Here is a 15880-nt window from a genome sequence, read left to right as displayed (position 1 = left end):
AGCATTGACATCTTTTAATGCCTGAGCAAGTTGGTTTTTGGCAACTGTTTTTAGAGCTGGAAGTCGAACCCTGGTGGTTGTTTGGTTGTGTGCTCAGTTATTTTTTGCTTTAGTTCTTGTTGCTTTTCTGTTAAACGACATATGGGTTTTTGAAGTAAAGGCAAAGGGGAGGTTGCCTGGTTTTGATTTTGAAACAATTCAGCAACAGTGGCATCCTCTATTTCCAACACCTCCTCTGCCTGCGCCTGAGCAACTTCTTCAGTTGGTGGTAATTCTTCTTCCATATCTTGAGCCTGTGTTGCTCTTTGCAGTTCTTCCAGCTCAACTTCTGTGAATACTTTATTTCTTATTATGAATCTTCTCTGGTCTGCTAGCCTTTGTTCTGTTATTTCTGTATCTGGATGCTTCTCTTTCCATATTTGGTACATTCTTTTAAAATAACCTCTTCTAGTTGGACTAGACTTGTAATAGCAGATCATTATTTCCTTGTTGGCATTTTTCGTATTTTTTTTTTTTTTTGTTAAGCGACGTTTCTTCCAGTAACCTTGCAGTCTCCCTGGTTGCTCAACTGAAGACCCTGGTTGCTCAACTGAAGACCCTGAGTCCTGTTGCCCACTTGCCACCAGATGTCCAGGGACTCCAGCACCTGGCGTGGTCCTTGTTGACCCGGGCAATGACCGATCCAGTATAGATTTATTAAAGTTACGTCCCACCATATTGTTGATGGGAGAGGCACTCTTCGTCTGGCTCTTCTGGTGAGACCTGTCCAGTATGGTTGGACCTCTGGCATAGCTCTCACCTTCCTCAGAGCACGCAAGCCCCACAACCACGCCAAGGTATTATTATTATTATTATTATTATTATTATGAATTCAATTTACATACCGCCCTTCCAAAAATGGCTCGGGGCGGTTTACACAGAGAAATAATAAATAAATAAGATGGCTCCCTGTCCCCAAAGGGCTCACATTCTAAAAAAAACACAAGATAGACACCAGCAACAGTCACTGGAGGTACTGTGCTGGGGGTGGATAGGGCCAGTTACTCTCCCCCTAATCAATAAAGAGAATCACCACAGTAAAAGGTGCCTCTTTGCCCAGTTAGCAGGGGATTTACCCCAACTCTCTTAAGTATGGTGATGGAAAGTGTCTTAGGTAGACTGTATATACAAGTTCATATTAAAAGTTAATAATTGTGCTGTTTTAGATCAATTGACCTGTTCACCATCCGCAGGGGTCCACCAGTTTTGGCTGACCTTGGTGGTTGACTTAACATTTGTGGTCACCAGGCTCCTCCCACAAGGAGAGGGGCCTTCTATTTGACCTTATGCTGCTGCTTTGAAATGCAGGGCATATTCAGAGAAAATTTCCTTCTCCGCTCTCCAGCTCTAAGTTTGGAGGGAGATAATTCTTAGCCCTCATTTCTAGCTGGAGCTGAAAAGGGGCAGGGCCCAGGGACTTGTTGGGTTGCTGTATTTATGTGAAACAATCCTTGCAAACACAGAAGCAAAAGCAAGCTCCCTGCCTCCCTGCCTTCTAATCAGCTTGAGGGGGAGGGAAGAAAAAGCCAAAAGACTTACATAAGAACAGCCGTGCTGGATCAGGCCCAAGGCCCATCTAGTCCAGCATCCTGTTTCACACAGTGGCCCACCAGATGCCACTGGAAGCCACAGGCAGGAGTTGAGGGCATGCCCTCTCTCCTGCTGTTACTCCCCTGCAACGGGTACTCAGAGGCATGCTGCCTTTGAGGCTGGAGGTGGCCTGTAGCCCTCCAACTAGTAGCTGATGATAGACCTCTCCTCCATGAAGTCATCCAAACCCCTCTTAAAGCCATCCAGGTTGTTGTCTGTCACCACCTCATGGCAGAGAATTCCACAAGTTGATTATGCGTTACGTGAAAAAGTACTTCCGTTTGTTGGTCCTAGATTTCCCTACAATCAATTTCATGGGATGACCCCTGGTTCTAGTGTTATGGGAGAGGGAGAAGAATTTCTGTCTATCCACTTTCTCCACACCATGCATGATTTTATAGACCTCTATCATGTCTCTCCGCAGTCGTCTTTTTTCTAAACTAAAAAGCCCCAGGTGTTGTAGCCTTGCCTCCTAAGAAAGGTGCTCTAGGCCCCTGATCATCTTGGTTGCCCTCTTCTGCACCTTTTCCAGTTCTACAATGTCCTTTTTTAGATGTGGTGACCAGAATTGTACGTAGTACTCCAGGTGTGGCCGCACCATAGTTTTGTATAAGGGCATTATAATATTAGCCGTTTTATTTTCCATCCCCTTCCTAATGATCCCTAGCATGGAATTGGCCTTTTTTACAGCTGCTGCACATAGACTCGACACTTTCAACGAGCTGTCCACCATGCTCTAAGATCCCTCTCCTGGTCAGTCACCGACAGCTCAGATCCCATCAGCATATACTTGAAGCTTGGGTTCTTCGTCCCAATGTGCATCACCTTACACTTGCTAACACTGAACTGCATTTGCCATTTTGTCGCCCACTCCCCCAGTTTGGAGAGATCCTTTTGGAGCTCCTCACAATCCATTTTGGATTTCACTACCCGAAAGAGTTTGGTATCATTTGCAAATTTCACCACCTCACTGCTTACCCCTGCTTCTTGATCATTTATGAATAAATTAAAAAGCACTGGTCCCAGTACAGATCCCTGGGAGACCCCACTTCTTACTTCCCTCCATTGTGAAAACTCTCCATTTATACCTACCCTCTGTTTCCTGTCTTTCAACCAGTTAGCAATCTATGCATGTACTTGTCCCCTTATCCCATGACCGCTAAGTTTCCTCAGTAGTCTTTGATGAGGAACTTTGTCAAAAGCTTTTTGGAAGTCCAGGTCTACTATGTCAACTGGATCACCTTGATCCACACACTTGTTGACACTCTCAAAAAACTCCAAAAGGTTGGTGAGGCAAGATTTACCTTTGCAGAAGCCATGCTCGTTCATTTCTAGCAGGGCCTGTTCTTCTGTGTGTTTTACGATTTTATCCTTGAAGATGCTTTCCATCGATTTGCCTGGAATGGATGTTAAGCTAACCGGCCTGTAATTTCCCGGATCTCCCCTGGATCCCTTTTTGAAAATCGGTGTCACATTGGCTACTTTCCAGTCCTCCGGTACAGAGCGTGATTGCAGGGATAAGTTATATATTTTAGCAAGGAGGTCGGCAATCTCACATTTGAGTTCTTTGAGGACTCATGGATGGACGCCATCTGGCCGTGGCAATTTGCTAGTTTTCAGCTTTTCCATCTTTTCCCATCACAGTTTAGAACATCATCTCTCGTCACTTCTGTCTGACTCAGTTCTTTAGCCTCCAGCCCCAAAAAGCCTGGTTCAGGAACAGGTATATGCTCAGTACCCTCTGCTGTGAAGACGGACGCAACGAACTCATTTAGCTTCTTTGCAACTTCCATGTCCTCCTTAATGATCCCTTTAACTCCCTCATTGTCTAATGGTCCAACCGCCTCCCTGGCAGGTTTCCTGCTTCTGATGTATTTAAAAAAGTTTTTGTTATTCCCCTTGATACTTTTAGCTAAATATTCCTCAAACTCTCTTTTTGCCTCCCTTATTGTCACCTTGCATTTCTTTAGCCAGAGTTTGTGTTCCTTTCTGTTCTTCTCATTTGGGCAGGCCTTCCAATTTCGGAAGGAAGTCTTCTTCCCTTTTATGGCTTCCTTGACTGTACCTGTTAGCCATGCTGGCTTCCTCCTGGACTTGCAGAGCACTTGGAGCACTTCACAAATGCAGTGGCCAAAGAAGTCCCTGCCTTCCTTTTCTGCTTCAGGACTGGAAGGGGTGGTGGAGGCCATGTGTAGATTAAAAGGGTGGCTGTGCCCAGGAGACCCCTATTTGTATGGGTCTCTTGCCTCCTCAGTGGGGCAGTCACCCACTCACCTGCAACTGCACCAGCAGCCTCATCTGAATGTGCTCATGCTGTAGCACAAATCTATCCAGTCTCCAGGCTGGTGGATGCTCCTGGAGCCATCGCTAGTTACACCCACAGCCTGACCCCGACCTCACCTGTCTGGCGTGCCCTGCTGCTGATTGCCTTGGCCCATGTATCTGTGTGCCTGAGGGCAGCTGCTTGGGCTGAAGGGCTGGGAGCAGAGTGAGCATGCTGAGCTGCTGCTGCTGTTTATTTTGCTTGCTTCCAAGTCCAGAGAGAGAGAGAGCCTAGAGAAAGAAGCAGATACGAGGGGGAGGCAGTGAAGGAGAAATGGGCCTGCCTGGCTCAGTCATGTGCCCCCACCCCCCCACCCCCCCAAAAAACCTAGGAAAGGGAAGGGAGTTAAAACAGTTCTCTCTTCTCCTCGGTGGACAGGAACCATTACAGCTGCTTTTTCTTTCCCTCCAGCCGGAAGATAAACAGTTTTTCTCCAGTTCCAGCCATGGCAGCCCTACTCTGAGTGCAGTTATCTTTAAAGATTAGGGAACAAAAGCAGGGAGAAGGGATATTTTATATATTAGCATGATAATCAGTAGTTTTAAGATCACTAAGAATGATTTTAGGCTCAGTTAGACTAATTAACAAAGAATAACAATCCTATGCATGCTGTATTCAAAAGCAAGCCCCACTGTTTCCAAGTGGCTTTCTATCCAGTGTATAAATAGGGTTGCCGCCTGAGTATTGTAAATTAATGTTGAATAACAATATATTTTTTTAAAAGACTGTGCTTTTCAAACTCAGAAACCTAATCAGAATATTCCTCTTGTCAGATTTGTGGCTTCCAGACTGTGTGTCCCTTTTCACAAAGATGACATTCTTGATGTTATAGGGAAGTGAACTCACTGATGTTTTGTGACTTAGTAGCTGAGTATAAACTACAAATCATAATCCAGTGTTGCAATCATTAGCAACGTACTAACCCTAATTACTTACATTAACCAAGCAATTAGTTGTGTGACCAAAACAGATGCCTTCTGGGTCATTTGAATAAATAGGTTAATATAATGACCAGATACCTGATTGCAGAAAGCTTAAAATAATTGTGGTAGGCAACCTGGCCTTCAGTTTATTTATTTTATTTATTTTTACATGTATATGTCTTCCTCCAAGGAGCCCCCAGAGCAGTGTACATGGTTATGTTTATCCTCAAACAGCCCTACAAGGTAGATTTGGCTGAGAGATATGTGACTAGTCCAGTCACGCAATGAGTTTCATGACTGAATGAAGATTTGAACTTGGGTCTCTCCAGTCCTAGTCCAGCACTCTAACCACTACACCACACTGGCACAGTTGTTAGAACCTATGACTTACAGGCAGGTCAGTTTCTTCATACAGTTGAAGATTAGGAAGAGGGACCACTGCTTGTGATATGTACTTGCAGCCTACTTTCACTTGTGGCATTACAGGTTTCTGTATTGTTTTAAAAAAACCTGCAAAACCCTTTTGACCAGAAATGGCAGAGGAGCAAAGTCTCTCTCTCTCTCTCTCTCTCTCTCTCTCTCTCTCTCTCTCTCTCTCTATATATATATATATATATATATATATAAATTATACACTGCTCTTCCTCCAAGAAGTCCAAAGCTGTGTACATGGTTAAGTTTATCCTCACTACAACTCTGTGATGTAGGTTATGCTGAGAGTTACGTGACTAGCCCAGAGTCACCCAATGAGTTTCATGGTTGAATGAGGATTTGAACTTGGGTCTCCCTGGTTCTAGACCAACAGTCTAACCACTATACCACCACTGCTGGAAGCAAATTTCCTCTCAAACCTCTTTCAGCTCTCTTAGTACAGCTTTATCTATGTTCTATCACAATTAAACACAGACTGCCTTACGTTCTGCAAAAATGAATGAAAACTTTGCATGTGAAAAGCACCAGTGCCACTAACTGGCATAATAAATGACACCTGTCTTGTTATTTAGTACCAGGTTCTATGTGTGAAGTGCTAATTTACGTTGTTGTGATATATAATTAGCCATCCAGTACAAAACAAAGATGAGAATGCTCCTGGCTAGGAAAATGATTGACTTTATTTAGTTGATAAATAATTGTGACAACAGATCTTTAACAGTATAAATGTTGGGAAAGAGGGGTTGTTTATGTATGGGGAAGGAAGAAGCGCACCCCTCCCCTTTCTCCCTTTCCATGGAGGAGGTTGTGTCAGATACTCCACCCTAAACACCTTTTGTAGCACAATCCAATGCAGATTTATTCAGAAGTAAATCCTGTAGTGTTCAGTAGGGCTTACTTCCAGGTAACTGTGCAGAGTATTTTGGCCTTAAGAGAGGTAGTGCCACAGAACTGGGAGGAATTTATTGTATGTTCTGTATGCCACTTTAGAGGGCTCTTTGAGGAGAAAAATGACATAGAAATGTTAATATGAATAAATTGTGCAGCCAGTCTTGTATCCTGTTCTGTCCTAAGTGCCCACAAGGCTGAGGCTGGTCAAGGCTAGGCTGAGGTAAGGTGGCCATGAAGCAAGGCAAGGCTGAGGCAATGCTAATCCCTTTACAAGTATTAGCTTCCGAACCGGTTTGGTCGACATGACTGGCTATTCCATTTGACTGAACTGGTTCGGACAGCTAATACTTGTAAAGGGGAATCTGGTGAAGGGTGGTCAGTTAAGGCGGTGGGGGTCCAGGAAATGTTAAGGCGTGGTGAGAGAGGCAGAAAGGTCCTTACCTGGCTGGCACGGCTGCTTCCCCACCCCCAGCACACACACACGTTTGTTTAGGAAGCCACCCACATGGCAGCAGCCCAGCTCTGGCCTCCGTGGATGTGCGGAGGCCATTTGTGTGGCGTCTGCACATGCGTGGATGCCATTTGCATGGCCATGGAAATGGCTTCCATGCATCCATGGAGGCCAGAACTGGATGGCCACCACATGGTCGGCTTCTTAAACAAAGCTTCACACATGCTTGGGGCTCCACCAGCCAGGTAAGGACCTTTCTACCTATCTTTGCACCCCAACCCTGCCACCCCTTTGCTTATGAACTGGTTCACCCAAACCGGGCTTAGTCCAGTTCGATTGTGGACCAAACCACCCCCATTCAGTTTGTGATCTAGCTGCTGAAATGACCTGGTTCAAGGCAAACCGGATTGGCAGCAAACGGTTTGTGCACACCCCTAACTGAATTCTCAAGTAGCCTAGAACTAAGCACCCACCCCCCAGATGCCACCTCCACACCTGAGATTGCTGCTGGTATGAGCAATTGTTTGAGATTGTTGAGATTGCTGCTGGTGTGCTGTTAGTAAGGGGTGTTGTGATGGAGGGGAGGCTGGTTCTGTTGGCGGGTTCGGGTCCCTCAGGTGCTGCCTCAGGGGCCCAGACCTTGAAGGGGCTTCCTTGGGAGGATCCAGCCTTCTGGTTTGGTGGCATGGTGCAGCTTCACCTTCCCACATTGGTAGGGGCCAGAATGGGGACCAGCATCTGTTCTACCCACTCAGTATCTGACTCTGAGTCACTACTGGAGGAAGGCATGGCAACAGGCTGGGTCATGATGTCTTGCAGCAGACTGTAGTCATATATGCCATCTGCATACAGCTAAAGAACTTTCATCAAAAACTCCCATTTTGCTACTGTTTAGCTACAAAGTCTGAGTGGTCTGGTTTTTAAAAGTAAAATCAAGTAAGTGGGGTGTGAAAGGAAAGAAGCAGCTTTTGTTAGAACAAAATGTTAATTTATATTAGGACTTTCAAATACTTGTTAAGAAATATTTCTCCCTCTCTCACAACACTAGAACCAAGGGTCATCCCATGAAACTGATTGCCAGGAAATTTAGGACCGACAAAAGGAAGCACTTTTTCACACAGCACATAATTAATCTATGGAATTCCTTGCCATGGGATGTGGTGATGGCCACTAGCTTGGATGGCTTTAAAAGGGGCTTAAACAAATCCATGAAGGACTGGTCTATCAAAGACTACTAGTCTGGTGGCTGTGGGCCACCTCCAGCCACAGAGGCATGATGCCTCTAAATATCAGTTTCAGGGGAGCAACAGCAGGAGAGAGGACATGCCCTCAGCTGTTGTCTAATGGCTTCTCAGAGGCATCTGGTGGGCCACTGTGTGAAACAGGATGCTTAACTAGATAAGCCTTGGGCCTGATCCAGCATGTCTTTTCTTATGTAACCTCACCAAATGTTCCCATTTGTAGATGGAGAGTGAGGAGAAGGCAGCCTTGGCATCGGGTCTCTTGACTGAGATGCCCATGACAATATCACCATTCCCTAACTAACAATATCCCCATCTGTAAACCCTCCTTCTGAAAGGTTCTAGAGGAAGCCCATTGGTTCCAGTTCCCCATCAGCCAATGGAAAGGGATGTAACAACAGCTATTGCTCAGATGAGGAGCTGCTGCCACTGCCAAATTCCCTTCTCGAGCAAGTATGCACAGGGAAGCAGGAGGGAGAGACAAGTCCCTCTATCTGCATGAATTAGGAGGAACTGCCACCAATTCCACCCCCCACATACACAAAGGCAGCTGCCCCTCCCACCGAGGCCCCTGGCACTCATGTCTGAGGCAGGGGCGGAGCCACCATTGTGTGAACGGGTTCAAAGAACCCGGTCTGCCAATGAAAGGGGCTGTTGAAGCCCACAGGGGTGTGTGGCTTGGGTTTCCAAGAGTCTCGAGCAAGCTCTGTGCCTGTCATTTCAGGCAGCGCTGGCTGCCTGATAGGCCATATTTCCCTTTCTTTCCCTCTGGAGGGAGGGAAAGGGAACCCGGGCGTGTGTGTGGGGGGGAGTTCGCTTGGAGCTCCTCCGGAGCCCAAACCACACCACCTGCATGTGACATCATGCACACGAGACATAACTGGAAGGGGCCGCTGAGTGGGGCCAGACCCAGGTCTCTGTTTGGCTGGCTCCGCAGCTGGTCTGAGGGCTCATACCAACCTGGAGCTGACGCCACAGGACACTCTGATTATTTCCATAGAAACAGAAACATTGGAATGAATATTAGTATGCATATTCAGGGCAACTTTCTCTGAAGCCCAGCTCAACCCCTGCACCCATTTTAAAAGGGAACAAGTAGAATGTAACACACAATTCAGTGTATTCTTTGATGACTCAGTCACTGGAATGGAAATTGGTATACATGTTCAAGTACTAAGTTGCATTTTGAATGAGAGCCCGAGTTTGACCTTCGATTCAAAAGTGCCAGGAGTGAACAAGTCCCCTCAAACATGGGGCTTTAACAGAGATTTTCCCCCTTCACTTGCTGAATCTGTACCTATATGAGGGCCTGATCATTCACCAGACCATTCATGTCCAATCAAGGCTTTCTTCATTCCGTGTGGGAGCATCCAGAAGCCCATTCCTCCACAGGCCCCCAGGTGTGAGCTCATCCCTACTCTTGCTCCAGGTAGCCTGGCCTGGGAGGCCAAGGCTGCTGGGCACTTCAAGGTGAGATGTAGGAGGCCTTGGTTTGATATGAGTGTCTTGGTGTTTCATGGTGTGCTTGGTGCTAGAGCAACATGGCAAGGGAGGGGAGGATTATGCTGGAACCCTGTAAGGAGTTCCTTCTTGCTTTTTTCTAGTGCACAGAGAGAGCAGGATCATTGTCTTGGAGATTAATCCGTTTGAAAAGAAACCCTTATAGTCTTGAGACTTGCAAATTCTCTGCTCTTAGTTTCAGTAGGCTTTGCAGATGTAAAGTGCTGTTGAGACTGGGCTGCCACTGGCATTCCGCCGCCCCCCCCCCCCGGTGAAGCGCTAAGGTCATTGACACGACATCTGGACTTAACTTTAGGTTTATATTAGAAGAGCCAAAGGAAGACTTCTCCTGGTATCCATCCAATAATTTTTGGCTCAGATTGACCTATTCCCAGTAGTTCTGACTAGAGGATGTATTAAATAAATTGTTATTCTTTACAAATGCCATTCTGTGCTGAACCAAGCTAGCTCTCCCCCCATTTTTTTCAATAAGTGCTATCAGCTTGAAGAAGTGGATGTCATAGATGTATATTATGGAAGGCTGTGTTAAAAGCCTTGCATAAGCCTTCTCAATTACCCCTGCTAACTGAGCAAATATGCATCTTTTAAAAGTAGTGATTATCATATATTTAGCGGGGGAGAGGAATTGGCCCTATCCATCCCCAACACAGCACCCCTCCAGTGGCTGTTGCTGGTGTCTACCTTATGTTTCTTTTTAGATTGTGAGCCCTTTGTGGACAGGGGACCCAAATAATTCTTTTATGAATTATTTATTTTTTTCTATGTAAACCGCTTTGAGAATTTTGTTGAAGAGCAGTATATAAATATTCAAAGAAAAGAGAGATTTTACAATGTAAATTTGAACATCTGAATTCTTGTAAGTTATTAGTGAGCAATTTTGTGTTAACATCCCTGAGGGACAGTGCCTTGTATTCTGGTCTGTGGTTCTATGATTGCATTTCTGTAGAACCCCATTGCTTGGATAAATCACTACAGTTAACATGTGGGGATAACCTACAAATAGATGCATTTCTTACTGCAGTGTGGAATGATCAAAGGCTGGTTTTTAAATACAAATTAATTCAAGCTTGAATTGTGGTACACCCAATTCAGCAGGCATTCCTCTTTTATGGGTAGGTGTTTTGGGCTCACAGGAACTTTCCTTATAACTGCCTGCACACTAGCAATTATCTCGTGACACAGAGTTTGGAAATTACTTGGATGGAAGATTGCTTGGAAACCTGAAGAGTATGAGCAGGGGCTGATGAAGGATATAAGCAGAAAATACACCGCACCCTGTCTTGTCTTCATTGTATATGTTGTGGGCATATGTGTGCATTTGCATGTGTGTCATGAGTGAATTTGTATCTCTATGTGAATTTGTATCTCTGAAAAGATCCATATATATATATGTGATTTTTCAGGCTCATTGTCTGAGTCCCAATGAAACCTGAACCCTTGGTATATGTTTCAAAACAAGCAGACCTTTCCCCTGTAGAATACTTCTATGCTGCCTTTGAACTCTCAACTTCTTGCCCCAGCTTTTAAAGAATACAAAAGATATAGGCTGATATGCCCAACAGTGAAAGGGCAGTTCAGATCCTCCTGCACCACTACAGAGCTTTATCTGTAATACACACACTCATGGTGCTGCACAAGAAAGCTGTTCTGGTATAACTCGCCCTTGTGCAATTGCAAGTCACATGTTTGCATTGGGAATAATGCAAGTAGCGCACAACTTGTGATTGTGCAAGGGTGAATTGTACCAGAACAGCCCTTTCACACAGCACTCTAGGCATGTGTGTTGAAGTCCCACAGTGGCGCAGGCAGTTCTGAACCACCTGTGCTACACCATGGAGCATGTCAGCCATTTCTGGAAACTTTTATGCTTTTATTGGGCTCTGACTAGGGTACATCAATAAGCAAAATCATAAACTCCTATCCATAAAAGCTGAAATGCCATTTCTGTGAGTTTCTTCCTTCGTAGGTTGCACTGGCAACTTGTATGAGCTGCTGAATACAAGTCTGCTGTGATAAGTAATAAGTAAACTTTGCCCTCAACGTCAAATGTTATTCTTTTAAGGGATCTTGGAACAGCATTGTCTAATCTTCAAGTCCTGTGGATGGCTCGCTGTGGGCTTCCAGATTTAGATGGGATCTCTTCTTGCTGCTTTTTGAAGGTAGGACAGTTGGTGATTTGAAATATTCATTCACGTGACATGTTTACTCCATGTTTGGTGACTTTATGCTTCTTATTTCTCCCTCTGAAGAGAAATAGGTCTCAAGATTTTTTAAATTTAAAAATATGCTGGGGATGGCGCCAAAGAAATATTACTTTTCTGCCATCCTCTCAGAGCTTTTCTGTGCGGTGAAAGGTCTATTACATCACGACCCAAATGACAGTGGTGAACAACCATTGATTGCCCACTATGACCAGTTTTGCTGATACAGTTAATACATATCCTCCAACTTGGCTTTTGTTAAATGTACAGCTTGATGTGCCTTCAGCATCTGTTTGTCCTGTTTTAATTGATACGTTCCAGGTTGTTCAGTCTGAGAAAATGGTCAGGTTGCTTGGAGGTTTGAGGCAAACTACATGCCTGTTTATCCCTTGCCCATCCTAGCTGCTCTAAAGCAGCCAGAGAAGGGCTTGCTGATTGGGCAGTAGGGGTTGAAAGAGCCTCTCTGGAAATGGAAGAGATGAAGAACTTTGCTAAAAAAAGCCCTCATTGTATTCCATCATCCTACATAATAGACAGCCATTTTCAGTTGTGCCATTTGGGGGCAAGGTAGTGGCAGCGCAACTTAAGGCTTTCCAGATGATACTTGATCCTTTTCAATCTGAGTTTAAGCTCTGTTTCAGGACTAAAACAGCCTCGGTTGCCCTGGTAGACAACCTACACCAGGACTTACAGTAGATGGGAGAGTACATATCTGTTGTTTCTGCTAGGGATGTACAAACAGGTTCAACAGTTCGGGGTTGAACTGAATACTCCCCTTCCTGGCTGAATGTGGGGTTCACAAGTAATTTTTAAAAAATCTTTTGGTACTTACCCCATCCGAGGGGCTTGTCTGAAGCCACAGGGGGCATAGAGCTTCTCCCCCCCCCCACTGGCCTTCCTTGTGCTAATGATTGCCTGGTTTGGGTGTTCTTTGGCCCTTTCCAAGCCTTTCCCCCTTGCAGTGACCATTTTGAGGCTGCCATGTATGCGCAATGTTCCCCTATGTGGCCGAACCATGACCCAGGCCATGCAGAGGCCCATTGCACATGCATGGCAGCCTCCAAAATGTCTGCTGCGAAGGGGAAAGGCCCAGAAAGGGCCAAAGAATGCCCAAACCAGGCGATTTTTGGCATGAGGAAGGCCGGCGTGGGGAGGGGAACCTCCGTAGACCACCTAACCCCACTGTGGCCTCAGAGAAGCCCCCTGGAAGGGGTAAGTACTAAACAAAAATTGGGGGGTCCGAAGAGGGCAAAACCAAACTGGCCCGGTCCTGTTTGGGTCCGGTTCGGACTTGAACTGGGCCAGCCGGTTTTGTGTACACTCCTAGTTTCTGCTGCATCTCTCAGTGGTATTTTAAAAATATCATTGAACAAAGTATCATTCTGAACCACCTGGCAGGGATGAGATTAGGAGGCACTGTTTTACAGTGGCCCCACTCTTACCTGTCAGGCAGATTCCAGAAGTTAGTGCTGGGACAATATGATTTGCCTCTTTAGCCATTGGTCTCTGGGATCCCCTAGGGTTCCATCTTTTCCCGCATGCTGTTTCACACCTATATGATACTGCTGGAAGAGGTTATCTGGGGATTTGAAGTATGGGGCCGGCAGAATGCTGAAGACATCTAGCTCTACCTTTCTTCTGTCCATCTGGTACCAGGGAAGCTGTGGATGCTCTGGACCCATACCTGAGATGCTACTGATCAGTAGCAAAAGCTGATTCTGGTGTGGGTTTACAGTATGTTTTGGATGGGCCTGTGCTCCCCTTATAGGATCAGGTTTGCAGCTTGGGAGTGCTTCTGGACTCAGCTCTGACCTCGTGATGAGGAGTGTATTTGCCAGTTTTGGCTGGTACATTAGCTGCACATTTTCCTGAAGAAGGCAGAGCTGGCTGCAGTTAGTCATATCACAACTGGGCTACAGTGACAAGCTTTACATGGAGCTGCCCTTGAATACTGTCCATAAACTTCAGGTATCTGGGCAGAACACATTGCTCCAGTGCTTTTCAATCTTCACTTCTTTCCACTGTGTTTCTGGACACAATTCAAGGTGCTGGTTATTACCTATAAAGCCCTGCATTACTGGAACTCAAGATACTTGAAGGACCACCTTCCCCCATATCAACCTGCTTGTCAATGCATTTGTCATGAGATGCTCTGCTTCACATTCTGTTACCTGCAGAGGTTCAGTTGGTGGGGATATAGGACAGTGCATCGGACTATGCAACTCTTTCCTCATGAGGTCCCACTGGCCCCATAACTGGCAGCTTATAAATGGGCAGTGAAACATTTCTTCCATATGGCTTGTTACTGCTATATTGGCTCCTATGCTTTTGTTATTTTATGGCTCAAATAGCTCTGAAGTGTGTTACTGTTTTAGCTTTGTGTGTTTGTTCTCTGTTTTCTTCTTTTAAAGTTGTTTTACATTACATTACAAAACTGTTGATTTTTCTTAGGAGCTCTACATAGCCTACAACAACATTGTTGAACTAAGCCAAGTGAGCCTATTGGAGCACCTTGAAATTCTAGACCTAGAAGGAAACAACATTGAAGACCTCACTCAGATTCAGTACCTGGGGCTCTGTCCTAAATTAGCTATTCTTACAGTGGAGGGAAACCCTATTTGCCTGAAGCCAAGCCCACACTCTTCAGAGGTGAGTGCAGAGGTGCACCTAAGTAATTTTGGAGCCTGGACCTGAAGGCCTTTGAAGTGCCCCTCCCCCTGCTGTAAGCGAAGCATCATTTTTTAACACGTCAGTTCTTGAGGACACAAACCAAAGAGTAACGAGGATTTGGGGGGCCCCAGGGAGTGTGGAGGCCCTGGACTACAGCCCCAAAGTCCAGGGGTAAGAGTGCCTCTGAGTGTGTCTGTGTATGCAGATTTTATTTTAAAATATGCTACTGTTTAGCTTAACATAGAGCTCAAATCTAATCATAACATAATATTGCTTAGTACACCATAGCTTGCCATATGAATGCTGCCCAGCTTAACTGCCGTTCACCCTGTGAGCACACAAGTGACCGATTACAAGCCTGAACTAAACAAGATGGGTGATACGCCACAGTTCATTAAAAAGAAGGAGTCTGGAGATTAACTGAGCTCTATGTACTCTGACTTGGATTTCTTCCATGTTATTTGGAAGCAAGTTCCATTGAAATCAGTGGGACTATACAGAAAGGTTTAACCACACCTGACCCACTAATGAGCTGTGGTGATACAGTTGCCTCAGGCAGTAGATTGACAGAGGCAGTCCATTGGCTTCAGCAGCCTTTCCCACTGGTTACCCCATTAGTGAGTGAGCAGGGATATTTTTACACCTGTCTTTTAGTTCGCATCTCCATGTGCATCCACATATCAGCCAAATTTACCCTGAAGTCCCTGCAATCTATCAGAGAGCATTTCACACACAATTCAGGTTTTTCATCAAATGTTAAGAGTGTAGCCCGATTTTGATTGATTGATTGATTGATATACCGCCCTTCCAAAATGGCTCAGGGTGGTTTATAACAGGATAAAAACAATTAAAACCAGTTAACAATTAAAATCAAAACTATAAAAACAAAATAAAACCAATTTAAACATTCAAACAGCTAAAAACCCTGGAAAACCAGGGCAACAATTTAAAACAGTTTACAGTAGTTAAAAACCCTGGAAGGCCAAACAGATAGGATCTGGATTGAAATCCGTCAAGATCCATAAGTATGGGTTCTGCGCCTGTGCAGAGACCACGCGGTAGCCATGCCTCAGCTTGTCAAGGCGTCTAAGCCCAGCCCCACACCGGCAGCATGCTATTTAAGGGCGGGCTGGGCGCCATGTCCATCAGTTCTTTTCTGACCGCCGTTGCATTCTGATTCCGGTCTGCTGCCTCCTGTCGGTTAAGTTCATCTGTAAGTTCTACTTCTTAAATTTGTTTTCTGGACTAAAATATAGTGTTTGACCCATATTCTGGCTGACAATCTGTGTTTTGGTGATTTGACTCGTTTTGACTGATGGACTTTCCCTGGTATTTTGACTTACGGAACGGACCTGACTACCCAAAAGCATGCCCCATTATGGCTGAGGAGAAAAAGACCTTCAAATGGTGTGAGGGCTGTAAAGCCAAACTCCCCTCGAATGATTTGCATCACTTGTGCTTGCTATGTTTAGGTGAAGAGCACAATGTCTCGACCTGCAAGATTTGTTTGTCTTTTTCCAAACAAAGGCGGAAGAATTGAGCACTTCGTTTGCGGGCCACCATCTATGATGAGGTATTAAGTCCTTCGACACTGGGTA

The 15880-nt window shown here is 45.2% G+C and overlaps 1 protein-coding gene across 5 annotated transcripts in view; it reads left to right on the top strand.

The window, feature by feature from the left end:
- LRRC56 (leucine rich repeat containing 56) overlaps positions 1 to 15880 on the top strand; it is a 110645-nt gene that overhangs the window by 58337 nt on the left and 36428 nt on the right. For all 5 annotated transcript variants that reach the window (XM_053283522.1, XM_053283524.1, XM_053283520.1 and 2 more), the window contains exons 6-7: positions 11474 to 11570; positions 14064 to 14261. In XM_053283522.1, coding sequence (XP_053139497.1) covers positions 11474 to 11570; positions 14064 to 14261 — 295 coding nt within the window. The remainder of the gene's footprint in view (positions 1 to 11473; positions 11571 to 14063; positions 14262 to 15880) is intronic.

The sequence above is a fragment of the Hemicordylus capensis genome, chromosome 1 (assembly GCF_027244095.1).
Source record: "Hemicordylus capensis ecotype Gifberg chromosome 1, rHemCap1.1.pri, whole genome shotgun sequence".
Taxonomy (NCBI): domain Eukaryota; kingdom Metazoa; phylum Chordata; class Lepidosauria; order Squamata; family Cordylidae; genus Hemicordylus; species Hemicordylus capensis.
The sequence above is the reverse complement of the archived record's forward strand: the minus strand, read 5'-3'. Positions and strand labels throughout refer to the sequence as shown.